This window comes from Alligator mississippiensis, chromosome 1 (assembly GCF_030867095.1).
Source record: "Alligator mississippiensis isolate rAllMis1 chromosome 1, rAllMis1, whole genome shotgun sequence".
NCBI classification, from domain to species: domain Eukaryota; kingdom Metazoa; phylum Chordata; order Crocodylia; family Alligatoridae; genus Alligator; species Alligator mississippiensis.
This window is the reverse complement of record NC_081824.1, coordinates 37,640,425-37,667,602: the sequence shown is the minus strand read 5'-3', so window position 1 is coordinate 37,667,602 and position 27,178 is coordinate 37,640,425. Positions and strand designations below refer to the sequence as shown.

The following is a 27,178-nucleotide window of genomic DNA, read 5'->3' as shown; positions in this document are numbered from 1 at the left end:
ATACACTTAATATAAAACAGTTCTGCAATTTCTGCTTTGAGTTCCTTCAGAACTCTCAGGTGAAGGTCATCTGGTCCTGGTGACTTCTTATTACTTTATTGATTTGTTCTAAAACTTCTGTTGTCACTTCATTGTGCTCCAACTCTTCAGACCTATCTAGTAGGAAGGCTTGATGCAGCATGGGAATTTCCCCAGTATATTCTGAGATAAAAACTGATGCAAAGAATTCATTCGGCTTCTCTGCTATGGCTTTACTGTCCCTGACTGAACCTTTTACACCTTGGTCATGGCTCTACTGATTCACTCAATGGCTTCTCGCTTCTAATGTATTTTTTTTAAATTTTTTTTATGATTAACTTTAGCATCCTTTGCTAAATGAAAAATTCCTAATAATGTTGTAATTATTCACAGATCTAGTTTAAATCTGGAGTCAAGATGAGTACTGCAATTTACATTCTCCTATATAATCTAACTCCAATTTGAAACAGGTTTCTAAGGGATGTGGCATCTTCTCTAGCACACAACATTTTTAACTAAAAGTTGATGTGTTACTAAATTATATGCTTTATTTCAACCACAAGTTCTCAAGCTTGATGAAGTAATACATAGGTGAAGTTCTGGCCAGGTACAGTTATTACACTTTTACCAGTATAAGTGATTGGAAACCAGTCTATATGTGTAACAAAACAGAAGTTCAGCACACAAAACTGGTCTATACCCGTAACAGGAGAGAAGTTTGATACACACAAAACCTGATCGAAGATTTACCACACCCCACCAAAGGGTTCTGTTCGCTACCTGTCTTTTTTGAATGTCTGTACCTAGCCTTTATGTCCTGTGGTATGCTGGAGGTTAAACAAGATGACTGAAACTATACTTACTAACCTTACAATCTACGAATTTCTATTGCTGACATTCAGTCATTAAAGATGCTGCTCTGAAAGGTCTGAATTATTACATTCACAAAACTCTGAATTTTTATTAAGCACTGCTGTTTAGAAAGAGAAATTTGAATTTTTCCTTTTCCATCAAAAAAATTAAATTCAATACTTGTCTGTTCCTGAGATATTATACAATTATTAAAAAATTATACAATCAATATTATAAAATACTGTCAGCATTATCATGTAGCAGCATTGGGTAGCAGCAGGCTTCTAGCTGCTAGCATGGTTTAGCAGCTGGGAGCCAGGACAGTTCTGTTCCAAGATCTGCACTGACCTGCTCTATGACCTTGGATAAATCTATTGTTCTCTGAGGATCTTTTCCTTTTACCACGTATTTGTCTCCTGTATAAGAAGTAAACTGTTCAAGAAATACATTATCTCTTTTTTGTTTGTTTGTGCAGCACCTAGCACAATGCTATAACTATGGAGGAAGTGAGTCTTGCAAAACAATGTAAATACAAAAGAATGTAGTAGCTCAGTGGATTCTAACTATAAAATGATGCAAGATGTACAATTATATTTGAGAGAAAGATATTATTGGCACAAAAGAGAAAATGGGGATAAGATTCTGTTCCATCTGGAATCTCACCCTCCTAGAATCTCTCTCCTTTCGTGCTCCGTCTGGAATGTTTTTTATCTTACCTCTGGATCACAGTTGGCTGAAGCATCTGATTGTAAACTAGGTTAAGTGAATTAGTAGCTTTTACAGTGTGTCAAAAAGGTGTTTACTTTATGCAACCAGAAAAGAAGAATGAAGAGAAACTAAGAAGGTTTTGTACTGTTTAGCAAACTAAATGGTTTATGATTTTTTCATCATAGGTGATCAAAAGGGTGGAAGAACAGCTATATAAGCTAAGGGATAAGGCAGGCACAGTAAGAGATTCAAACTGGCTGTTATTAAATTTAGGCTGGAAGTTTGAAGAAAGTTTCTAACCATTGGTACCAATGAGGTCCTGGAACAGCCTTACAAATATCAATAGTGGTGTCAAACAATCTGTTTTAAGATGGAGCTTGCTAAGTTTATACAAAGAAGCATATAAGCATAGAAGCATTGTTGCCTGTGATTGCAGAGGTGTAACTATCAAGTTTAGTGCACTGGGCAAAATTTCCCTGAGTGAGGGGTGCCAAATGCCAGAGACCAGAGGGAGGGGGAGGGAAAGGAGATTAGTTTTATGTGCCCTGGGGACTCAAAGACCCTCACTGATCCTGACATGTCGGGGCTGCTCCTGTCCTGTCCCAGCACCCAGCTTTTACATGGCTGCTCCTGACGGGTGAGGAGAAGTGTCATTCTGGCACCCCTTCTAATTCAGTGTCCAACACTTGTGCCCCTCTCATATCCCTACTTATGCTACTGTGTGATACGGACTCACAAGGAACCTTCCCATCCAGTGCTCTATGTTCTTATGTAGCCCAAATACGGAAGTGGCTAACCTATTCCTTCTGTATCTCAGGTCTCTTGGAGAAAAGGCTCTTCTGGATCATCATTGCAGGGATGTCTGTGCTGCTGTACAAAAATCATCCTTTTTCAGGACAGAAACATTATCTTCTGAATTTGCAGTGCCATGATGTTGCATCAAGATGTCACCAGGCAAAAAAAGGAGCTTGGTTTGGCAGACATGTTAAGGGATTGTTTGGACTTATTTTCAAAATTATTTGCCCAGTTCAGAGGCAAGGAAGGTATTCTCACCAGGCTCCGCCCAATTAAATAATCCCCCTCCTCAACCCACTCTGTGTGCTGTTCCACAAAACCTGAATCTTTCTGCTAAAACAACCATCAGTGAAATCATTAAAAATACTGAGCAAGAGGGTATACCAGTTCTTTGAGGCATGGTCTGTGTCTAATATTACCTAGTTCCTGGTTTTAGCAAGGACTGGAACATGCTGGGATTTGGAGTTTGGGTTGATGCTGGTAAATACCATGGCAGGGAATGCTGGGAAAGGAAAGTGCTAACATATATCTCTAGCTCCTCACAACAGCGAGAGACAAGGAAGACACAGGAATGAAGCCCAAAGGCTAGATGAAAAATTGAAAACAGAGGGGGTGGAAGTTCTGCAGACATTACCACCAAGCCAGCAGAGAGAAACTGTGACCCAAACCTCTGCCCAGGAGAAAAGCATTCTGATTTCTTTGGACTTTTGTATTTGCATAGTAAGGCTATAACCTGAGAAGAGGGCTTAATTGGCTTAGAGACTAAGTCAAAGACAAATTTCCACAGGGGACAACCTGAGTTAAATTTGTCAGTTGGCTTCACTTTACCATGTGGGAGGGTGGTGTTAGGGGGAGTCATGAAGTAAGTGCCTTACCTGCATCCTGTGCTGGCACCCACACAGAAACTACCAGCAGCCCGCTAGGATCCTCTGTCATGCTGATTTTTACATGGTCTTCTCTGCAGTTTAGAATAATATACCATTATCATGAATAGAGCAGTTTACACTTAATCTGATCCTGAATGTTTCCTTCTACATCTTTAATAAGCCAGACAAATGACCCAGAACTGAATTTACTCAGACTATCATTGTGGTCCATTGTGGTCCTATCAATATGCTCAAAAGTCTCAACAGACCAACACTGGGGTTTGGGTTGAGGCTATTTCCAATAAATCGGTGGAAACTGCTAGATGCTCTAAGCACCTAAAGATGAAGAAGGATAGTAACAGCCATTTGGAAGAAGGATAAAAAAGATGGCAATAACCAATAGAAGAGGTTTTTGAACAAATCAATAAATTCAGTTAATAAGTCCCAGAACCATCTGGTTTTCACCCCAGAGTTGTGAAGGAACAGCAGTGTGAAATTTTAGAACACTTGGCAATAGTATATAACCTATCTATACAAATTCTCTCTGTGTCAGACAACTGGGAGGTTTCTCATATAACACTCATCTTCTAAAAGAGCTCCAGAAGTGATTCTGAGAACCAGTGAGTTTCACATCTATCTCTGTGGCAAGTAGATAGAATCTAAATAAAAGGAAAAAATCAGCAGTACTTGGATACACTTGATCTACTGAAAATGTCAGTATAGTTCTTGTAAAGGGAAATCCTGCCTCACCATTCTATTGGAGTTCTTTAAGGGTGTTAACAAGCATGTGGACAAGGGGGATCCAATAGTTATAATATATATGGATTTTCAAAAAGGCTTTGACCAGGTTCATCACCACAGGCTACTAAAAAATGGAATTGCTGTAGGACTGAAGGGAAGGTCCTTTCATGGATCAAAAGGAAACAAAAGGGATAGCTGAAAGGTCATTTTTCATGATGGAGGAAGGAGTCCCACAGGGATATGTGCTTGGGTAGTTTTGTTCAATATTTTCATAAAGGACCTGAAAAAGTGAGTGCACAGTGAATTTTAAAGTTTTAATGCTGGGTAGTCAAATCCCAAGCTGAGAGAGAGGAGCTGCACAAAAGACCTCACAAAACTGATTGCCAGATCAACTTGCAAACTGACAAGTGCAAAGTAATAGACGTGGGGAAAAATACCTCAATTATACATATACAGTGCTGGGCACTGAACTAGCCATTATGACGCAGGAAAGAGATCTTGGATTGTAGATAGTTCTCTAAAATCACTAGCAAAATGTGCAGTGGCGACCAAAAAAGCTAATAAAATTTTAAGTATCATTAAAAAAGGAATTGAAAACAAAATAGAAAACATCATTATACCACTAAATAAATCTATTATCTTGTGTGCAGAACAGGATGTAGTGGAACTAGAAAAAGTACAGAGGACAACAAAGAGCAACATGATATGAAGTAGCTGCTGTCCCAGGGAAGACTAAAAAAACACTAGGACCCTTCAGTTTGGAAAGGAGGAGGCTGAGGTGGGCTATGTTGATAGACTGCTCCCAAATCATGAAAGTTGTGGATGAAGTGAATAAGGAACTGTTATTCATGAAGTCCCAGAATATGAGAACTTGGGAGCATCCACTGAAATTAAACAGATTTAAAACAAACAGGAGGAAGTACTTTTTAAAAATAGTGTGTAGTTAACTTGTGGAACTCGTTGCCACAGGAATTTGTGGAGGCAGGTAGTACAACCAGGTTCAAAAAGGGATTAGACAAATGCATGGAGGATAGGTCCATTCATAGCTATTCAAAATAACAGCTGAGGATGCATCATAAACCAATTATGGGTAAAGTCAGCAAGGGATTGACAGGGGATAGATTATACTAGACATTCTCTGCTCATATACTCCTGTTAATATATATATATACTAGTTGCCATAGTTAGAGATAGGATATGGTGTTAGATCAATCATTGGCCTGACCCAATATGGTTCTTCTTATGTTCTTACATGTATAAAGGTTGGAAATGTATTTCTAATGCAAGTGAACAGATATTCACTTTTCATTCTGGAAATGCAGCCACATGCCTGCTATGGCTCAGGTCAGAAGCTGGGAGGTGCTAGAGCATGCCTCCCTGCTCGACTGAAGTGGACAGCTTGGGCCAAGGCTAGCCAGCCCACTCTGCAAGGGGAGGTGCAAAGCATCCTGAGAAGCTGGGGGACTGTGAGTTAATTTGAATCTGGAGGTGATCTGGGACAGAAGTTCAATAAACCAATTTAACCTAACTCAGTTAAGTCTGATACAACATCCATCCAGTTTTATCTTAAACCAGTTTCACCTATTTTGGAAGTGGTTTATGTGCACTAAACTTCTGTTATGTTACAGCTTTAAACCAGATCTGTTTCTGATCACTTACACCAGTTTGTGTAATTTCTGTCTCTAGCCAATGAGACTAAATACTGCAAGTACTGATGGGTGGAACAGAAAAGTGCAGACCCCTTGATCAGCTTTTGGTTCAACTGGGTGTGTCTACACATACATTTACACCAGATTAAAGTTACTGTGGAGTAAATGGGAACAGGCCGGCATCTATACGTGCAAGCATTAAAGTGTATTAAAGTCCCAAGTCAGTCCACGCACACAGTCTTACTGTAAGGCGTCTACACATGAGTTACTGCACAGTAACTAACCGGGTGTAAATTGCCACATTTACTGCTCAGTATGGGTGTACACATGTAGAGGTGTGCCCATACTGCTCAGTAAGTTTGGCTATTGCACAGTAAATGCACATGTGTAGGTGCACCCACTAGGTATCTTTTTTAAGATAGACTATTCTGTACTGTCTTTCATTGCTCAGACCTGATGAAGAATGTCTTGTACTTGGAAGCCTGTCTAACTCTTCCCAGCTATGCAGTTGAGTCCAAGAAACGATTGGAATTCTAAGGATCCTAAGGAATTCTTTCCTCTCACATAACTCCTGGACCATCCTGGCTACAATATCACTTTAACACCATCCTTTTAATATCAGTATTAACAATAATAATAACAACACTAACAATAACATAAACAATGATGATGATGATGATAGTAATAATGACAATGATAATAATAATAAATTAATATATACTATGCAGTAAAGTGAGTCAGGACTTGCAGGAGTCTTTAATCTCCCTTCCATGTTAGATAGTCCCTATTCTCTGAGTATGCAAACACATACATTTGGAGATCTTTCAAAAGGGCAGCAGCTGTTACACTTTAATTGTTATATGTGGCCAAGGCAGGTATAAGATAAATGATTCAAAGGGCAGAGCATAACCATGTAGACATGGCCTGCTTTTACTTGTCTTGAGCCATTAGTAAACAAAACAAAACAGTAGTAAATTCTGTTTTGGTAGGCAAAGAGTTAAATCACTCCTCAACAATCACTTTTCAGAAAATGACTTTTCTGAAAACAACCCCAACAAAGAGAAACACGTCACCAGATTAATAAATGGTTCCAGTAGGTTAATACACATAATCTCACATCGGATGTAAGGCCTTTACAACTGACATCTGAGTCACAGATCTTCTGTTACAAGAGGAATTAGTGTGCAATCCTGTTTTCACTCACTTTTTTTTATGCTCTAATGCCTGATAAACCTTATGTTGATTTTTACAGAGGCATAAAGGTCTACGATTGGCTTATTCTAGTGTAGAATATTAGCATTTTTGTATCGAGAAAGTAAATAAGGTTACTTTGCCTGCTATTGCCATTCTTCGTAGAAAAAAAAATTGAACACTTTGCTTCACTGATAATAAATTTGTTCCTCCCAATTAGGTAAAGTTTGGGTAAGTGCACTGCTTACATGCTGTATTTTTCTAAACACAGTATAACCTCATAAATCCAGCATCCTTGGGACCCAGCACCTGCTGGAAATTTGCAAATGCCAGATTTTTGAAACTGGCTGTGAGGGAGGGAGTGAGGCTGGGGCAGGGGGAGGGGCACAGCGTAGCCCAGCGGCTGCAGGCAGGTGGTGGTGGCTGCTCCCAGGGCTGCAGCAGGGAGCAAAGCAGAGGGAACTGTCAGTGGATGCGGAGCAGGGAGGGGGTAGCCCTTACTTCTACGCACACCCTGGGAGGGCTGCGGGCTGGGGGACTGTGATGGGCTCTTCCTGGGGTAGGGGGTGTAGCAGTGAGCGCTGCACCCCTCCTGCCCCACACCAACTGACAGCTCCCTCCGCAGCTGGCATTGGCTGTTCCTGGACACGCTGCAGCAGGTGCTGGAGTGAGCGGGGACAAGCTGAGCCATGCCCCATGCTGCCCTGGGGCTCCGCTTGTCCCCGCTCATCCCAGACCCTGGTGCAGTTGTCCCAGGAGCAGCCAACACCACCTGCCTGCACCAAACGGAGCCCCGGGGGGTTCGGGGCATGGCACAGCCCAGCAGCTGCAGACAGCTGGCGTTGGCCGCTCCCAGAGCCACTACAGCAGGGGATGAGGTGAGTGCGGAAAACCTGTGCTGTGTCCAGTGCCTGCCGGGGATCCACTTGTTCCCACTCACCCCAGTCCCTGCTTCAGCAAGAGCCATGTCTCCCCTGCCCTGCACCCACTGACAGTTCCCTCCGCTTTGCTCCCTGCTGCAGCCCTGGAAGCAGCCGCCACCACCTGCCTGCAGTGCCAGATTTTTGAGAATTCCAGAATTTTGAATGCCACATTTATGAGGTTATACTGTGCTGTCAACTGAGAATTAAATTAGTTGATTCAAGAAGCATATAATGTTTTAGCATGTGTTTACCCTGTGGTGGTGGCACGCTCCAGCTGAGAGCTTTGGCTAATCCAAATCAAGTGCACAAAGGTGCCTTGCATTTTTCATTGTTAAAGTCCAAGCATGTATATAAATGCTGTTGTCCTCTTCTTTTTTATGAAGGGAGAGAAAGAAGAGTTAAGGGGGGAAAAGTGGCAATGTACACCTCATTTCTGCCCACAAAGTAAGTTCCCCTGAAATGAGCTGCCTCAGTAAAATAGCACGGATTGTTACCTATACCTAGTCATGCTAGCGGTTCTTGCTCCTGAAGACATCTCATCAGAAGAGGAAATACTAGATACTGAATCTGAGTGCAGGCACAAGGCATATTTACATTGGTGTAACAATATCTGTATAATAATGTACAGCATACGTGTCCAGAGCAGGAGGATGGTCATTCAGCACTTCCCAGACAGCTGCCTGTATTAGAAGCTATTACAGTGAACTAGATGGCGTGGCAAACAGAGCTATGGGCACGTACACCACTGTAACTTTTGATTTCTCAGGGCTATCTTTACACTGAAGCTCAGTGACTTACACTAGGGTACTTCATGTGTCCACTCCACATGCTTACCAGTGCAAAAAGCAAGTTTTTTGGGAATATTTTCTATTGGACCAGTAACTACATGGTTGGGAAAGCTAAAGCTAAACGTAAAACTTGTCTAACTTCCCTTCCAATGATATAATTGGACCAGTAAAAGATATCACCACAAAGGCTTCGCTTCCAGAGTAGTCCCTGGACCAGCATGACTACATACCAACCATATTACACCAGTGCAAAGGTAGATCACACCATTGTAAATGTGTTGTATGGCCATTGCACAGCCATGGACTTGTATTGTAGGATAAAAGGGCCACCATGTAATGCCAGTCTCAGAAGTCATTCTAGCTAACTATAGGGGGGAAAAAATCATGGGTCTAACTGAGCATATGCAGCCATCCTTTGAAGAGCATACCATGAACCTTTCTCTACTGGTTGGAAACTGCTTGGAATAGTTGGGGTAAGAAATGTGACTAATTTTAAAACGGAGTTTGATCCATTTTGTGAAATGAGTCAGTGACCCAGAAGATCCCTGATAAACCTTTGTTTCTCCCAATGCCATTTGGTAAGACTTATACTGGTGAAGCAATGAAATTCAAATTCAACAGCACTTGTACTCAAGGATTGTTCAAGGCTGCGACTGTGGCTTGTTCTCCTATGGGAGGATTGTTTCCCAGGCTTTATCTCTCTCTGCACAAACAGGCAGGATTTCTCACAATCTACCCCTAAATTTTCCTATATCAGTTACCACAACTGTAAAACTGGATGTAAGCTTACTGATCTATTTCCAATGGGAACTGTAAAGAACAGTTAGGCTACATTTCTAACTTACTTTGAATACAAATTCACATGTACATTTTTTGTGTGAGTGTTCACAGTTCATCATATGACAAATGCAAATCCAACTTCTGTATATACAAAAGGCTGTGAAGGGTACAAGGCAAGGGTCTTGGCTACACTACAAGTGTCTCCTGGCAGAACTTTTGAGTGCATACACACTCAAAACTGTTCTGTGGGGGTAGAGTTACACTATATCTGCAAAGCAGGATAAGGCTTCTACCATCACCCAGCACCTAGTAGAAGGTACCTTTCAGCTGTGCCTTCTGCCAGCTATAGAGGCCCCATCACTGGCTGGTGCCCTTCCCAATGGAGGCAGAACTGCTACAATGGAGTCCCACAAAGACACCAGAAGTGAATGAATTATACACATGGAACTTCTGCTGGTGGAGGCAGACATAGACAAAGCTACGAAAAGGACGTGAAGAAACAAGAGACTCAACACAAAGCCTATATACTATGTAGCATGGATACACTGACCAGACAGTTTTAGAATCATAGAAAATAAGGGTTGGAAGGGACCTCAGCAGGTCATCTACTCCAACCCCCTGCACAAAGTTCCTGAAGTCAAGGACACACAACCATTTTCCTACTTATTAAAAAGGACATCCTTCTACCAAACACTGAAAGGAACATGCTGGTACTTTAAGCACCTCACTTTTCTAGAAATGGATTAAAATAAAAGTCATACGCAAACCACTTTGAAGTTGAGATCAGGATTTAAATTATCCTGTTTTCCCCATCTGTTTCAATGGGCCACGCCACAACCCTCAAAGTAAATATTCCCAGATATTTGGTAAATTTGGATCTGAACTTTGTAGTCCATTTATACCTTCAGTCATTAAGTATAAATGCTGAGAAGTGACCATTTATACAATGGTCTCTTCTCACCTTGTATTACATCTACTTGTTTGTTTCTTGCTGAAGAATATTTTTATGGGTTCCATTGATTTTCCACTCTTGCCAGTAAATTGTTAGTAGTGGCAACACGGATTAGAGTTGAACTAATCCCAAGGATAACCCCAGCAGGAGGAAATTGAAAAGAATACTTAAACCAGGACCCATTTATTTAAAATGCAATGCTCACTGGAGAAGGAAGAGGGGAGAGGTTACCAGTTCAGGTATATTAGTGATGGTGGGGTTCCTCACACAGGTTGATTCTGTTAGTCTTTTTTAAGGAGTGTACTACTACAGTGGAAAGAGCAATCACCTTAGCCCCCACAGTGCCCACCTGCTGTGTTTTGCTAGAGGAAACCTTTAGGTTACTTTTCTTCCTTTGGTTCAATACCATTTCAAGGTTCTCAGCCAGGAAGTCTCATCTTTGAGTTATGTCACCCTTTTAAACCATATTAAATTTTCTACTCTGTCTGAATGACAATAATCTTTGTACATTTTATCTACTTTGCCTTTTGGAAGATGTCTACTCAAAAGGAATGTAAATTGGTAGACAGTGAATTAAACTGATTTTAAAGCAGGTATAATCCTGGTACAGAAATGTTTCTAATAGTTTTGGAAGCTTCAAACAATAAAGCATCACATTAAATGACCACCATAACTTATCTATATTAGTAGAAATGTTAATGGCAAAAAGTGACACAAGTCATTTTAAAGTATAGCTATCATTGTGGTAGGGAAATTTCAAGGAGAGAACTACTTTAATTAAATATTTCAATGTTATCACTTAACAGTAAAGCCCACTCAGTGCAGCACACTGTGGTCAACATGTTGTTCTGGGATACATGCACAGAAACGTGACCCAAGTAAAAGGCCACTAGGCACATGCATTGATAGCACTTCTTTGGCCCCGTTTTCAAGGTAGCTAAAAAGTAGAATACAGCTTTAACTTAACTGCTAAATAAAAATGAATCATGAAACAAGAGTGAGACCAAATGTGAAACTGGATGGAACAATAAACATTGCCAAACTAGTATGACCATGGACAGGCATTATATATATAGCACTAAATATGCCCTTGTAGCACTATGAAAGTAGAGGAGATGATTGTATATACTGCCTTCCATGATCTTAAAATGACATAAGTGCTTCAAAAATTATCCCGGATGAAACAGGAACTTTTCTATAATACTATGCTTTGTAGTACCCCATCTAACTTCTGTTCACTGCACTGGAGAACTACAAGGAGCCTACAGACCCCAAGCATCCCACAGTGCTCCTACTTCCCCCCACCCACCCAAAGGCAGGGGGAAGGAGAGTGGACAGTTGAAGCCCCAGGGAGTACAGCCCGCTTGCTTCCCCAAGAACCAGTCCATCATTGAGCATGGGATCAGGACTAGGCTTGCCTGCTGTGAACAGTCCTGGCTGTGAACAGAGTCTGCTTGCTGTGGGCGAGCCCAGTCCCACTCCTGTGCTCACTGACAGATTCCCCGTCCCCAGTGGCACTAAGAAACAGAGCCACAGAGCTGAGAGCAATCCTCTATCATCTGCTAGATGGAGGGCAGTGCCTTCACAGTGACTTCCCGTCACTGTCCCCCCACCCTGGGGCACAAAAATACACCAGGAAACTGACTGAATCATTTTGTAAGGCTAAACCTTGAGGAGTGCTGTCAAAGTTGCCTCTTAAATGTGTATAGAAGTTCAGTGGCAAGTTTCTGTTATCGTAATATTTGCTGAATCAGCACAGAAAATATTTAGTGGGAAAGGGAGTGATATGAAAGTTTTCATTTATTTAATACAGAGGGATTATTGCCTTCTTACCCTGTAATGTTCATATGCCGCCAAAATTATGCTGGCCTATTTAGCTGCCACGTCAAATTGTAAATACATGAAAAGATTGCTGTATATGATCACTTGTCAGGACCTTTCAGTATAACTACTTTCCCAGTTTATCCCCTGTATCTTCTTCTAAGCTGAATTCCATTTTGTTATTTTCTGCCTGTGTTTTTTATCTCTCCTGGGCCTTTTATAATAGTTTTCTGCTCTGATTCCTTTAACAGAATCTGCATATTCCATTAATTTGCTACAGGCTTCCACTTCCAGATCATTACAAGCAGAACTGGTGCACACAATTAAGGGGTCTAAGTTTTTCCATCATCAAACCCTATTTTTAGCTACTTATACATTTGCCAAACTTTAGCTGGTCTGCTTGAAATTTTCAGCACCAGGTGTTTGCCTTAGGCTGATTTTTTTCTGAACGTTTTGTCAAAACATTTCTCAGAACACAGCTAGATAAAATACATTGTGTTAAAAAAAAAAGTGACACCCATTGCATTCAGAAGCCTCCCACCTTTGGGGCAGCCTTAAACTTTGCCACGAGTATCTGCTCTGGAGTTAGAGAGATACATTTTGCTGTCCCCAGGGAAGTTTACCTTCTTTTGGCTGAATTATAGGACTCTGAGAGTCTCCACCTGAACATGTGGAATGGATATTTGTTAGAGTTTAGCAGAGGTATTCTCTGAAGATTCTGCCTATGTGGCAAATATTTCCAGTCAAATCAGGATTTTTCCTACCATGCCTGGGAGTCACCCAGTTGAAACAGGGGCAAAAGGAAGCTAGAGTACAAAGGTAAGAGGGGCAAGCTAACCAGGATGAACCTAGAGAAGGCAGGGCAGGCAGATCTGAAGGGGACAGAGGCAATATCAGCAGCACACTGGTGAGAAAAGAGGAAAAAAGAAAATAAAGATTTATTACAGCACATGCTTCTCCAGAATTTAGGACTGAAAACAGGCTTCCTGAATACATTAATTTATGATGCAAAGAAGTTTGTTTAGCAGGACCTGTTCTTCAGTAAATATTTGCTGCAAATCTTTCATGCTTGTAGAGAGGAGTTGGCAACCTTTTGCCACCATAGGCCACTGCTTGTGACTCAGCCCCCTACCTCCCACTTACTTGGAGATCAGCAGATACTGCAAAGGGAACAGATAGAAAAGGGGGGTGCTAGCACCCTAGGGTTTTCAACTCTGTTTCAGCAGAGAGAATAAACTGAACACTACAGGTAGTACAAAAATAAATATGACTCCTCTGCTACCATGGCTGGAGCATGTTGCTGATAGTCTGAGCTTCCACAGGCTGGAGATAGTCTCTTTGTGGGCCAGATCTGGCCCACGGGCCACAAGTTGTTGACTCCTGTTCTTGAATCTTAGGGTGGGATTCACAAAAAAGTATATGGGCATTTATAAATGTGCTCTGGGGAGGGGTACACTTTAATTAGCACAGCTCCAAGAGCAACACTAATTAAAAGCACCCAGAGCGTCATGTCTATCAGTGTCCCTACACTGAAAAATGGTGGCAGGGTGCTTTAAACTAAAGCTCATCACCCCACTACCATTTTTCAGTGTGGGGGATGCTGATACATGTAACACTGGATTCTGCTGGAGTGCAGTAATTACCACGCTCCAGCAGACTCGAATGAGCAGCCTCCCTGCATGTATATAGGAGCCCTCTGTGCTGCTGCACCTAAAATGGGATCTAGGTGAAATTTAGGTGCCTAGGTTTAAGAAGTGATGCACAGAAACTCTATCTTGCTAAAGCACCTGAGACCCATCTTTAGATACCTAAAATTCAGCAACTACATGAGCCCAGAATGAGTTCATTTTGGCTTAGCCAAGCTTCTAGGTTGGCCCTTTTGAGATTCACCAAATTGGGATGGTCAGGTGCTAGACAGCTCTGCACCTGACCATCCCAATCCAGCAAATGACTTTATGCCTCATTTAGCACCACTACGTTCAGCACTTTCCTTGGAAAGCTTTCTCTGGTGGTGTTGAGCAAATTCTGTTAAAACCCCAATAGCCTGGTGGATAGATAAGTCATCCAGGAAGTGGGGGGCCTGGTTTCTAGCTGAGGGGGGTCAAACATATATCTCTCACCTCCCAGAAAAATGCTGATTGGTCTGATCCTGGACAAGCACCAATTTCCAGGAAAAAAGCAAATACTCCATGCTCAAAATGGGAGCTCTGAACTATACTAATAGTCAAGGAGCCACTTGGCAGAAACTAGCTTGTGCTTTGACATGTGACATGTCATGAAGAGCAAACTACACCTCTGACCCCTTTCTTGGTCTGCCTGTATCCACCTCTATCAGGAAGTGGGCCTCTCGCCATCTTGTGATCTGGGGTAGACTTGTGATTCTCCTACTTATGGCCCTGTGGTTTGGAGTATAAACCCTTTGGACCAGTTATGGTTCTTCAGCAGGTCTTACAGTATAAGGTGCCTACAAGCCTTCCCTTTAGGCATTGTGACTAGTAGTTAATACACTAACCAAACAGCCTTTCCAAAACAAAGTATTGCTTAATTGTACCTGGAGGAACAAAACTGAAGTCAGGGGTGCTAGGAATGCTCAAAGCAGCCTGCCGAATTGGGCTGGTCATGGCACAGAGATGCAGAATACCTAGTTGGTGGAGCTCTATAAAAGGGATCTTAACACAGCAGAACCATCATGGGTAGGCTTATTTTCCCCTTTTGATGCTTAGAAAAGCCCCTAAGTGCAGAGCCCCACCATGAGCAGCTCCTGATAACTGCCTCCCCATCTTTTTTCAACTCTTTCAGTCCTTTTGATCAGTCTGTTCCCATCCTCAGCAAAACAACTGCATAACTTTGCCAGGAGCCTGCAGACAGCATCCTTACTGCTAATAACTCAGATATTATTCCTTAACCTGATGCCCTATTTGTCAGGAGGTGTCTTAACTGGATCCATTGCTAATATCTTCCTGCTGGTTTCTTGACAGCTCAAGAATTAATGAACCCCCACTATGCATACAATGCATAGTCTAAAAAAAAGTCACATGGCAAACATTTCCCATGACCTGCACACACACAGCTTCCACTCATGTTCCTTCACAAGGCGAAAAATGACTCCCACTCTCTCTCACCAGTGCATCTAAGCATTTCAGAGATATTTAGGCCATGCTGCTACTGTTCTACCAAGCTGCCCACAACCACCCAACACAATGCAAGTACAACTGTCTGTATTGCACTTCTACCACAGGGGAGCTTTTGTGACAGTGCAGAAAGATGCAGGATTTCATTCTAGTGACCCAGGTCTGCCCTAGTTTATAGATTTGTAAGGAAAAGAATGTATATACTCTCTTATGGTAGCAAATTTATTCCTTGTTAAAAGGACATTAAAACATGCATGGTCATCTTTCCCAAGGGGTGAATTCTAATGTGAAGGAAACTGAAGCACTGAAGACACAGACAGGACAGGACCAAAGTGCCCTTAAAATATTATCCTTGCATGTGCCTTTCTCCTACTGCTCTAGAGTAGCAAGCCTGGTCCTGAAGCCCAGTCTCTCCAGACAGTTAAAACCAACTTACAGTATCGAAGCTGGGCAATTTTTAATTTTTTTAAAATTAAGCTGCCTAAAAAATCCCTTTAATATCAGATTTAGGGACTCATTTCCACATTCCATATTCATTCTATCCTCTTAAGCTGTAATAGGCCTCCTCCCACACCAAACCCGGGTATTGGCCTATGTGCTTAATGCCTGTACTTCCCTACTCCGTTTTCCTGAAATAACATCACTTGTACAGTATTGTCACTGATGGCAGACCTTAAATCAGGTGCCAGGATTCTTGCTGCCGTTGTTCAGAAGGCCTGATCCAGAAACCACTGAAGTAAATGGCAAGTTTCCACTGACTTCTAAGTGTTTTGGAGCTGGCTCACAGTGAGCTAGTAAGGAAGTCGAACAGTTAGAGGTATAACAGCAGTTCTGCACCCTAGATGGTGCAGGGGTCACACCCATAGCAGCGAGCTGCCAGAAATGATGCAGTGGCTGGGAAAGTGGCAGTTGCTATTTTGTGCCCCTTTCCCACAAGTTGGCACCTGGGGCTGGTGCCCCAGTCCTTGCACCTTAGTCACTGCCTATCACTCTCCCACTCCCCCTGCAGCTGCTGAAGCAGCTGGCGTCTCTGGAGTGTGGCAGCACAGCAGGCCAAGCCAGGCCGGTGAGCCTGCTGCCTCCATGGCAGCAAAGAGAAGCAGGGAACTCATACTGCACACACAGCAGCAGCAAGGGGGAGCTCATTCTGTCCATGTGGTTGGGAGCTCTGCTGGCTGTGTGGTGGGAGTGCTGGGGAGCCCCCGCCACCTGAGCATGCAGCATACATGGTGTGCAGCTCTGGGCTTGCAACCAGTGCACTATGCAGCCCCCTGTTTTAAATGGCATGAAGTTCATCCGCTGGCATTCATTTTACAAGGTAGGTTACTTAGTATTCACAGAACAAACTGAATGCTGTTCTGGTTTCCTGCAGATTGCTACTGCTTTGGGTGTAGTACATTAACAAAAAGCTATAGATTCTAATCTAGAGTATAGAATTATATACAACGCATTAAACACTGAAAACTAACATACTTGTGCTAGGGGTATAGTAGGATTGCCATATTGTTTTAGAAATACTAATATACTGCACCAGCAAGGTCCTCCTATCGCAAAAAAGCTCTGCTTTCCTCTGGTATAGTAAAATCACTGGTCACAAGAGTTGACTAGTAAGCTGTAAAGGTACTGATGACATGTTATTGATTTAAATGTATGTACATTTGGGGCTTATGCTCATATAGCTGCTTCAGTAATTGGTCCAAGGTCCTTTAGCAAGGAAGTGGCAAATGTTCTGTGCTCTAGGTATAGAGGGGATGCAATTTCTGCCTGGAAGACCTTATGGCTAAAATTAAAACTTGTAAGTCTTGACTCCAAGTTGTTTCAAGTGCATTTAAATCACAAGACAGACTGCCTCCTACAGAAATATGCAAGTCAAAATAAAATTAAAATGGTCACGTGCCATGCAAGAAGCTGTACTATAAATGTACTCATCTAATGGAAGGAGTATTTTGGACAGTAGTTACTTACCTACGATGAGTAAGAAAACTACCGCTGACATGTCCTGAGCCATCACATCCTGGAGTCGGACATGACATACCTTCCGTCTTCACTGACTTCCAAGAGAACTGTGAGCCATTTAAGTACCCATCCTTTTGCCTTTTGGCAGCTAGCGGGCACCCTGATGCACTGCGATGGGATGCATATTTTCCAGTTATATGACCCTGACCATCACAACCAGGAACTGGACATCTGGATAGCAGATAGATGAGATAAACTTTATTGTCTTGCCATCATATACCTGGTAGCCTCTACAACAAAGTCAAAATAAACCTGACATGAAAAAAAAAGAAAAATCATGCTCTAAAAAAATCTAAGATTCCCCTTATGGAATACTGTGAAGCATCAGGCTAAAAGAGCTTTGTTAATCTGAAAAAAAAGATATGTAGCTCTTCGGTTCATCAATGACAGAGATACTAATCAATGGCAAAGCCCCAGGCTTGTTCGGTTACAAGAGACATTGTGAGATAGATACATGTTTGAAATGTAGATGTTCATCATGGCATATACCACACTGGATACCACTACTGAGCTTCAGTGACCACTTAGTGAAATTTGCTACAAAAACTCTAAATTTTTAAAGTCTTACTTAGTAAAATTCTAGGTTCTGTTTTAATGTGTATATAAAAACTAAGGGGACTAATTTGCAGTTATGGTAATGTTGTCAACTTAGGTATCAGTTATACTCTTGCCCCATTTAGCACTAAGAAGTTAGGTAAAAGATCATGGGCCAGATTTGCAGAGATGATAAACGACCAGAAATGTTATTGGGCAGCGTGCTGAGTGCCTTTCACATTCACTGATTATGTTGCTATTAGAACCTCATGGGACAGGGTCCAGAGATGTCAATCAAATTAGTTTTTGGTGGTCGTCAGGTGCATGGTCTTTCTCATGATTTGTTCCCATATATATAAAGGGCCCTGCATATTTTTAAGAAGATATTTAATTACCAATGTTAATAGGGGCAGCTTTCAATATTAACTATTTAAGAAATTGAATTTACTATTCAGTGTGTTGCTGTTTGAGTATGTTTTATATCTTAGGAAACTGAAGCAATCAGTTTCATACTCTGGTTATCCTGCTCTGAAACAAGGCTGCAATATTTGGAATCTAATCCTGGAAGGTGCTGAGAAGTCTCAATGGGAGCTCAGATCACTGTACCTTGCAGAGAAACACAGGCCAACAAATTCACACTTGCCTAAAGTTATGCAGAACTTTTGGCAGAGGTGATATCTTTTATTAGACCAACTAAATAGTTGCAAAAATTTTGTTTTTATTTTTTGCCTAAAGTTAGGCACTTGCTTTCATTTCTAGATACCTAAACTATAAGGTTTGATTTTCAGATGTAATCATGCACGCTGTTTCTTTCTTTTTCCCATTAAATACTTTGTTCTGTATAATCATAGTTGGCCTACAGTATTTTCTTACACTTAAAAAAGAGAATGATGACGTTTGGGGAGGCAGGCGTTTAAGTGCTTTTTGCATTTCACATTAAAAGAAGCATTCAGAGGGTCAGATCTTCCCTCAGTATGAACCAACACAGCTCCTCTGACTCATAGACTAGTTACTGAACTCAATGGAGCTACTCTGCAGTGGCATAACTAGGGTGGATGACCAAGGCAGCTGCCCCAGGCTCCGATTTGTGTGTGTAGGAGGGAGTGGGTATGGGGCAGAAAAATATGGCTGCTACTGCAACCATGCAAACACACAATTGGCGTAGCACCAACTGGAAGTCATTGCTGCAAGTAGCAGCTGCGCCATGTGCTCTGGTCATGTCATGACACCTCTCTTATTCTGATTTATAGTGGAGAATCATATACTAGTGTACCATGATTGAAAACAGCTAAGCATAGGTCATGTGCTTCAGCATACCTTTCTTCTTGAATTACTGTGACAAACACAACAAAGTTCAAGGTAAAAAAAGTAGATGTACCTGATCTCATAAAACACATAAAGGCCATTTGGACTAAATTTGTACTTACCTAATTGGCTCTTGATCTTCTTTGTCTTCCTTGCTTTGTGCTATCCTGATTCCACTTTTCTTTGCTCGTGGACAACCTGAAAGACTGAATGAAGATAATATTTTACAGCATAATTCCTTATTTTTTTATAATTTTAACAAGGGGATCTATAAAGGTGTATTCTTTCCACATGAAATACTAGTAGCTAGACTCTGCTTTTTTGTTTTCAATAGTATTAGCTCAGGTAATTTAAAGAGTAGAGATAGCTGGCAATACATAACCACAAGGGGAATCCAAGTATCTATCTTTGTGATAGCAGGCTGGGACTTGGAGTACTGTGCAGGCTACACACAGAAAGACCTTGAGGAGACAGATAAAGTAGGTATTACAGTCTGTGTCTGATGATCCATCCAGCTGACATAGCAATAGAAGACTCCAAAAATAGTAGGATCCACAGTTTTATGACCAGAAAGATAGTACATTTGTTCTGGTTGTGAAAGAAGGAAAATAAAATGAAAAAAAACAGGAAGGATCTTTGGATCTATTGAGGAGGGCTAACTGAAATCACTGTCATTCGAAATCTTTTAGTGCAGGGGTGGCCAACCTGTGCTATGGGTGCCACAGGTAGCACGGGCAACCTCTGTGTGTGGCATGCAGCAGCCTGGGGAGGGGGCAGGAAGTACAATGATAGGTATGGCAGAGAGCAGAAAGCAGAGCATCAGATCAGGCAGACAGTACAGAGTATGGAACAAAGTGGAGCAGCAGCTTGGGCTGAGAATGTAGGGCAGGGAGCAGAAAGCTGAGAAGCAGACCAGGTAAGGGGAAAAGATGGGACTGGCACTTCGGGAAGTATTCCAAGTTCACAAAGGAAAGGTGAAAATCTAATATAGACATCGCTAGTTAGCTGGTAAAACTAGCATTTATTAGACACTAAAATGTGCTCAGCACTGTACCAGATGCAAAGGATTTCTCTGACCGCAGACTGCATAAGTTATTTTTTCCATATAAAGTATAGGTAATGTGAAAATGAATAGATTTTACTTGCAGCTATGCTGAAAAAGTCTGGGAACACCAAAATAACTATTCAAAGAGTTGAAAATTATTTTTATGTACATTGGGAACACAACTTTGTACATCCAAAACTGATGTTTAATCTTAAATTTAAATGTTTTTCAACTTAAGTATACGGATATGAAAGGAGATATTAACTGAAGAGACAGACAAGCATCTAAAGACCTTTGAAAGTTATGACGAGAGACAAATATTGCTACAAGTGAAAACTGAGACACAAAGCCAAGAGGAGTATTAAATGGTCTATTTCCATCAGAGTGAAAAGTTAAGAGTGGGATTCCTCAAGGTTCCATCCTAGACCATGTGTTTTTTATATAATAATTATAATTATAAAATTCTTACAAACGGAGGCAAGTGATAAGACAGCAAAATCTGCAGATAATAGAAATGTTATATGAGTCTGTTAAGACCTGAGAGGACTGTGAGGAATTTGAGACCTAAACAAGCTAGGGCAAAGAGCAACACAACTGCAAATGAAATTCTGAATAGATAAATACTAGGTAAATTATATTAGAGGGAAAAAATAGTTTACACTTTACATGGTTTCAATTTAACTGCATCAGCTCAAGAAAAGGACCTAGCCCTCATGATTGATAGCTCAGTGAAGACCTCTATTCAGTATACAACTGTGGTCAAAGACAGCTAAAAGGACATTAGATTATATAAGGAATGGAACTGTAACAAAGCATAAGAACACAATAATGACTTTATCCATCTCATTGACAATACTGTTTGCAGTACTCATCACCCAGTTGCAAAAAAGCATATTGCAGAACAAGGGGATTATAAAAGAAGCAAGGTAAGAATGAACAGAGACCTGAAAAAATGAGCAAAAACTGAAAAGATTTGGAATATTTACCTTAGAAGGGAGATGATTAAGAAAGGTTTGTCCACATGAACAACAACAGGAACAATTGCATTAAAAGGTGAAAATTTTAAAACCAATAAAGGCAAATACTTTTCTACAAAATGTAGATTAAGCTGTATAACTCATTGCCCATCACTGAGGCCATGATCTTAACAAGATTCCAGGAGGTATTAAATATTTATGATGATATCAAGAATATTCAAAGGTAGAATTGGTGCTAACAAAACTTGTAAGGAAGGGATATACAAGTCTCATGCTTCCAGGGTTAAGCAAATGTCTAATTCTTCATAGAAAGAGAACTAGTAGTTGTACATCATCCCAAACCAATCTTCTAGGATCCTTATACCTTCCTCTGAAGTACTTCACTCCTCTGAAGTACCTGGTGCTAAACATGTTGGTCCTGGGGCCAGATTTGTTCAATACGGTCATTAACAATCTGGAAGATGTGATGGATTGCATCCTCAGTAAATTTGCGAGTGGCACCAAGCTGGGAGGACTAGTAGATATGCTGGAGGGTAGGACTCAGGTAGGATTCAGAGTGGCCTAAACAAATTAGAGGATTGGGCCAAAAAAATCTCATGAGGTTCAACAAAGACCAGTGCAAAGTCCTGCACTTAGGACAGAAGAATCCCATGCACCACTACAGGGTTGGGACCAGCTGAGGGTTACACTCATATTCAGAAGCTGAATATGAGTCAAGTGTGCCCTTGTTGCCAAGAAGGCTAATAGCACACTGGGCTGCATTAGTAGGAGCATTGCCAGCAGATCGAGGGAGGCGATTATTCCTCTCTATTCTGCACTGGTGAGGCCACATCCTAGTGAAGTAATAATTGTTGTTACTGGGCAGCCCTGGGTGCATCTACATGTGATGCTATGACATAGCATCGACGGGCACAAACTGTGATGCTGCAGATATGGTGCCGTAGCAAAGTACTCCCTGAATATAGCACAATGCTACAGCAATGTAGCAGCTAGAAATAACCGTGTGCCACCACCGTACAAAAGGAAGTACTAAATGAAAGTTCAGTAACGACAGTACCATAGGGGCATGTGTAGACGTGCCTAGTGATATTTACATATAGTCTTCATCACAATATCAGACTAAAGAAAAGATGCCTCAATGAATGATTTACCTCTTTCTTCATAAGCAATCAATTTAATTATCACACACTTATTGGTATGTTTGTGCATTATCTTACTATAATAGGATTTTGAAAATTTGAATCATGATTTATTAGCAAATGCAAGACCTTTCAGGTTCCTTAGTACATTTCAAACACACAATTCTGGAGGTATGTTGTTTTTTTTTAAACAGCACGTTCCTTAAGAAAACACTTGTCAAATATGAGCCTTTGTTTTAGCGTTTTACTCTATTGTAACTAACAGCTATTACAGAGTAAACATATTTATTTCATTTTTTTATGACAGACTAATTCCTTATAATTTAAGACAGAGGATGACAGGCAACGTTCAGCCCTGAACTATGCAAGTATAACTTCAACTTCTTGAATTGCCTCATTAACTTAAATGGAATTGCACATGATTATACCAGGGCTAAATTTTGGTTCATGTATTCATGGGCTTAATATTCAGCAGGCATTTTAAATACGAATCATGCCCAGACATTTTAACAGAGAGTTAGACAGCTGTACATCATTCAGATATTTGGAAGAGTTTTTAAAAGTTTTATCAAGTTTAAAGAAAAATGTTACTTTAACCCAGATTTAAAAGGATTAAAATAATATATATTTTCAGGGACGGATGTAAAAATACTAGACAGATGGGAAGTCTACTACACATAACAATTCTTAAAGGTTTAGGTTATCAGTTCATTATTCCTTTCATCAATATACACTGACTATGCAATTGTATATATTTTAGTAGCCATCCTGCCAGATCTCACAGGCTAAGTAATTGTTGGAACAACTCAGCACATAGACTTGATATCTCTAGGGAAAATCAGTAGGCTTGGGGATTCAGTAGGCAGAACTCTTTCCAGTGCTTCTTTTTGGTGCTGAAAACATGGCTTTCTAGGGGAGGTGAAATCAGAGTCATTGAGCCTTGCAGTCACTAAACCCCAGTGACCCAGACAAATAAAAGATGTATTTACATACACACACCCACACATATACAAACACCTATTTTACTTCCTGGCATATGCAGGGCATGCAACAAAACAAATGAAACCATGGTCTAAACCAGTCTCCCTAATCTAAATTAGGAAAACATGATTGGTCAAATACACAAAAAATTGGATCAATCTGAGTAGCTATAATGCATTGGATTACCACGTAAAACTCCATATTAATGCTAGAAAGCACTGGAGTAACTGCTGAGACACAATAAGGAACATGAGCATTTCCAGTTGTATTCTAAAACTCTGGATTGCCCCACCACAGATGTACCATAAAGTGTGAGATTATCCCCAGACAATGGTCAAATCCCCGAGGAGCAGATGTTTTATATTATTAATGCCTGTTTGTATAGTATAGATGATTAACACCAGTGGTGTCTGTTTAAAAGAGAGATTCAAATTAGTGTTCCTGCTGGAAGCACCAGGAGAACAAAATAGAGGCATAAATGCACTAAAATGAGTGTGGGAGGGAAGAATCAGCTAAGGGCAGTTGAAATACTGAAAATCTGATGCATTTGTCCTGGACAGCCCATTTATCAATCAACTGATCCCTAATTCTTCACAGAGCAGGGACTGCCTACAGGAGCAGAGACATGGGATGGATATAAACCCAGAACACAAGAGCAAAACCCTTTTAAAAACATGTTGACCTCAGGACAAACCCAAGAATCTGGGTGCCTTATGTGAAAGAAAATTTAAAAAAAGTTGGGCTGTGGCCTCAGCCTTTTTTTTCTACATTAGCTGGTAGGATTGTTTGATGCACACTGGGAAACAGTCTGCCTTATCTGAGTGAGCTGAACAGCCTGTACCCTCCCCTACATGCCAGTGAGGTAGGAGAGGACTGGTCCACCTATCTGATATTTTAACTCTTGGCTCTGTCTGCACTGAGTCCTGTGTGACACACAAATTTCATAAACTCATAAACAGGGGGCATGTCTACATGAGATGTTTACTGTAGAGTAGACTAATTAGCTCTTCATTAAATGTCTCGGTGACTACATGTGCACAGCTATTAGGCTGGAGTAAGCTAATGAACTCGGTAGCAGGGTAGTACCTGTAAATACAAGTACTGTCCTGCTGCAGAGTTTTTTATTCCAGCTCTTCTGCAGCAGGTTGAGATGGGTCAGAGCAGCCCTGGGCTGGCAGGCTGATCCCTCCCTGAGCCCCATGCTCTGACCCAACTTAATGTGCTGTGGTCCTGGGCTCATGTGTAAATGCAGCACCTGGGAGCAAAAATCTCTGGCATGATAAGCACCAGAGTTTATTGTGTCACTTTGATACGTATGTGTAGACCTGCCCAAGGTAATTATACATTTTCTGCACATCACACGGTGGAGCTATGCGCTAACTCACCACTGTCCAGGGTGGCAGGGTAATAGGAGATGGAGTATGTCTTTTTGGAAACCCAGTGGCCACAAATAGCTCTGGAAAATGTCCTCAAAGATCATTTTCTCTATTTTCAGGATTGAAATATGTCACAGATGAGGGCAGGGATGTCCTTCATCTCACTTGTAGGTTTAGGTGCATTTCGTTTGCCCAAAATCTTTCCCTAGTTCCTTAGTTTCTTTCAAGATTATGAATTCCTTGGGTTCTCTCAGACTGCTTAGATTACTTTTAAGACTGGCCATAAGACCTTAGGTCTCATTTGTACCATGTTTTGAATCTATGTTTCTGCTTGGAACTGAAGTAGCAGATGCAACAAATTTGGGCATTGCTTTAGCAAAACACCTTTATTTTTTTATTGGCTGTTGATAAGATCTAGACTCCTAAGTGATCTAGAAGTCTAGGTATTGTAAATGTGTCTAAGTATAGAGGTAAGGATTTTGGAAACACTTAAGCTTTTAAATCTGGCCTGACTTAAGCATCTTCAGGCACCTACATACCTTTAAAAATCTGGCTCTAAATCACTCATGAAAATGCAAAAAAACCTAGATCACTTAGGTGATATTAACATTTTTACACCATGTCTTTTTCAAGGTAATTCTTAGTTTCAAATTTAATTAGGCTTTAAAGGAAAACTTATTTGTCATTTATACTGGGCTCCAAGGTGCGGCAGATTCCTTAATGTTGGTTCTTTATTTATGTTTTAATTTTCTGTCTTATACCAGTCTTACACTGTTGTATCTACTGCCTGCAGCTGAGTTCCCACTGATAAGTCTTTGTAACAGAGAAGACAATCAAGACCAACTCTAATGAGAGCAGGAAGCTTGTGTTACTTAAGAGAGCTTGCATTCTACTACTCCTTTTAAACAGTGGAATCATTTCAGTATAAAGCAGTTGTTTTCCCTTATACTTTTTATGTAGATGCAGGGGGTAAACTACTCAGCATTTACCATGGTTATTGTAGTACCCTCATAGCTCCTCTTATGTGAATTAGAAGATACTATGGTTACCACTTATACCTCAACCATTGCAGCTTTTCTTACTACCTGATGTAAATACCAATAGTTTAATTGGACAAATTAAGATTTTCCCTTCTCTCCCAGGTCCTTTCCCCATTTTGCATGAAACATCTTTAAGTCTACATGTGATGCTGCTGCAAAACAAAATGAGCCTCATTGTTATATATAGTAACAGGAGTGGTGTCTGAAAGACATGGTGAGAAGTCAGCTGGAGTACTGTGCTGGGCACTGCATTTTAAAGAAAGATATAGACAAATTGGTGAGAGTCTACCAGCAACAAGAATGACAAAGTGATTTAGAAAATATGATCGATGAGGAAAGGCTGAAGGAATTAGGGATTTTTTTTGTCTGGAAAAGAGAAGACTGAGTGGGGCCATGCTAGCAGTCATCTGATATGTAAAAATCATAAAGATGATGATCAATTGCTGTTCATTTGAACTGGGGACAGGACGGAAAGAAATAAGCTTAATTTGGAGAAAATGAGATTTAGGATAGACATTAGTAAAATCCAGCTGACTGGTTGGGGAGCAAGTTGGGGCATCTTCTTTAATTCTCATTCTCTTTAAGAAAAGACTAGATAAGTCTCTATCTAGGATGGTCGGAGTATACCTGATCCTGCCTCAGTGCGCACCACACATGCAAGATGGAGCAGTTCCTACTCTATTCTAGACAAAAGCTTATCCAGCCTCTTGCAAACCTCCAGTAAAGGAGCTTCCCCAACCTCCCTAGGCAGCTTGTTTCACTGTCCTACTGTATGGACAGGAAGGACATTTTATTTTCCCAGATTTATTTTAAATTTGCTTTGCCACAGTTCAGCCCCACTGCTTCTTGTCCTACCCTCTTCAGCGAAAAGAAGAGCGGTTTCCCCTTTTCTACATGATAGACACCGCTTGATATTTTTATATTGAACAACCCGAAAGAATTTCTTTACATACCTTCGATGTGAAGCATAATTTCCAGTAATGTGTCCAGAGCCATCACAACCGGGGGTGGGACACCTAAAATAAATATATATGTGTGTATATAAATAGGGTAATTTATTTCAAAGAAACAACCAAAGACTTCAGTGTCCATCAGAAAACGTCACTGATTTGGATGCTGTTTCTACAGATGCCAACCTGGGAAACCCCAGATACGACTCTGGTTTCGTCTTAATCCCAAACCAGAGGCCAGAAATGCCTGCTATTTTCAGAAGCAGAAAGCAGAAGCTTTCCGGGTCCTCTCCCCTCTGGTAGCAGTAGGTGTGTGAGGGCTTTTCCAAGGCTGAGCAGCAGCAGCCTGAAGCCACCTCATCACAGGCGCTGGATATGTTCAGTGTCCAAACCCATACACCCTCTGTTGAACGTTTAGAGACTGAGATAATGACAGTATTACATCTTAGGCATCCTGTCTCCAGCTGCCTCTGCTGCTCTAAGCCTGCCACACACAACACTATCAGGTAGGCAGCACCACTCAGATACCACTTGACCTCTTTGTACTAGAGGAAAAAAGCCTCTGAGAGGCAAGGTAGGAAACATGCAGAGAAAAAATAA

At 41.1% G+C, this 27,178-nt stretch overlaps 1 protein-coding gene and 1 long non-coding RNA gene across 4 annotated transcripts in view; one reads left to right on the top strand and one right to left on the bottom strand.

Annotated features, from left to right (window-relative positions):
• Window positions 1-2,754, top strand: part of LOC132251189 (uncharacterized) — a 38,075-nt gene extending 35,321 nt beyond the window's left edge. Inside the window, exon 2 of the long non-coding RNA XR_009463078.1 lies at window positions 2,396-2,754. This is a non-coding gene — a long non-coding RNA (uncharacterized LOC132251189). The remainder of the gene's footprint in view (window positions 1-2,395) is intronic.
• The window catches only part of MYT1L (myelin transcription factor 1 like), a 463,312-nt gene that overhangs the window by 18,724 nt on the left and 417,410 nt on the right, over window positions 1-27,178 (bottom strand). For all 3 annotated transcript variants that reach the window (XM_059729960.1, XM_019492688.2, XM_019492692.2), the window contains 3 exons: window positions 26,582-26,644; window positions 19,193-19,276; window positions 17,181-17,402 (listed from right to left, as the gene is read on the bottom strand). In XM_059729960.1, the coding sequence (XP_059585943.1) occupies window positions 17,181-17,402; window positions 19,193-19,276; window positions 26,582-26,644 (369 nt within the window). The remainder of the gene's footprint in view (window positions 1-17,180; window positions 17,403-19,192; window positions 19,277-26,581; window positions 26,645-27,178) is intronic.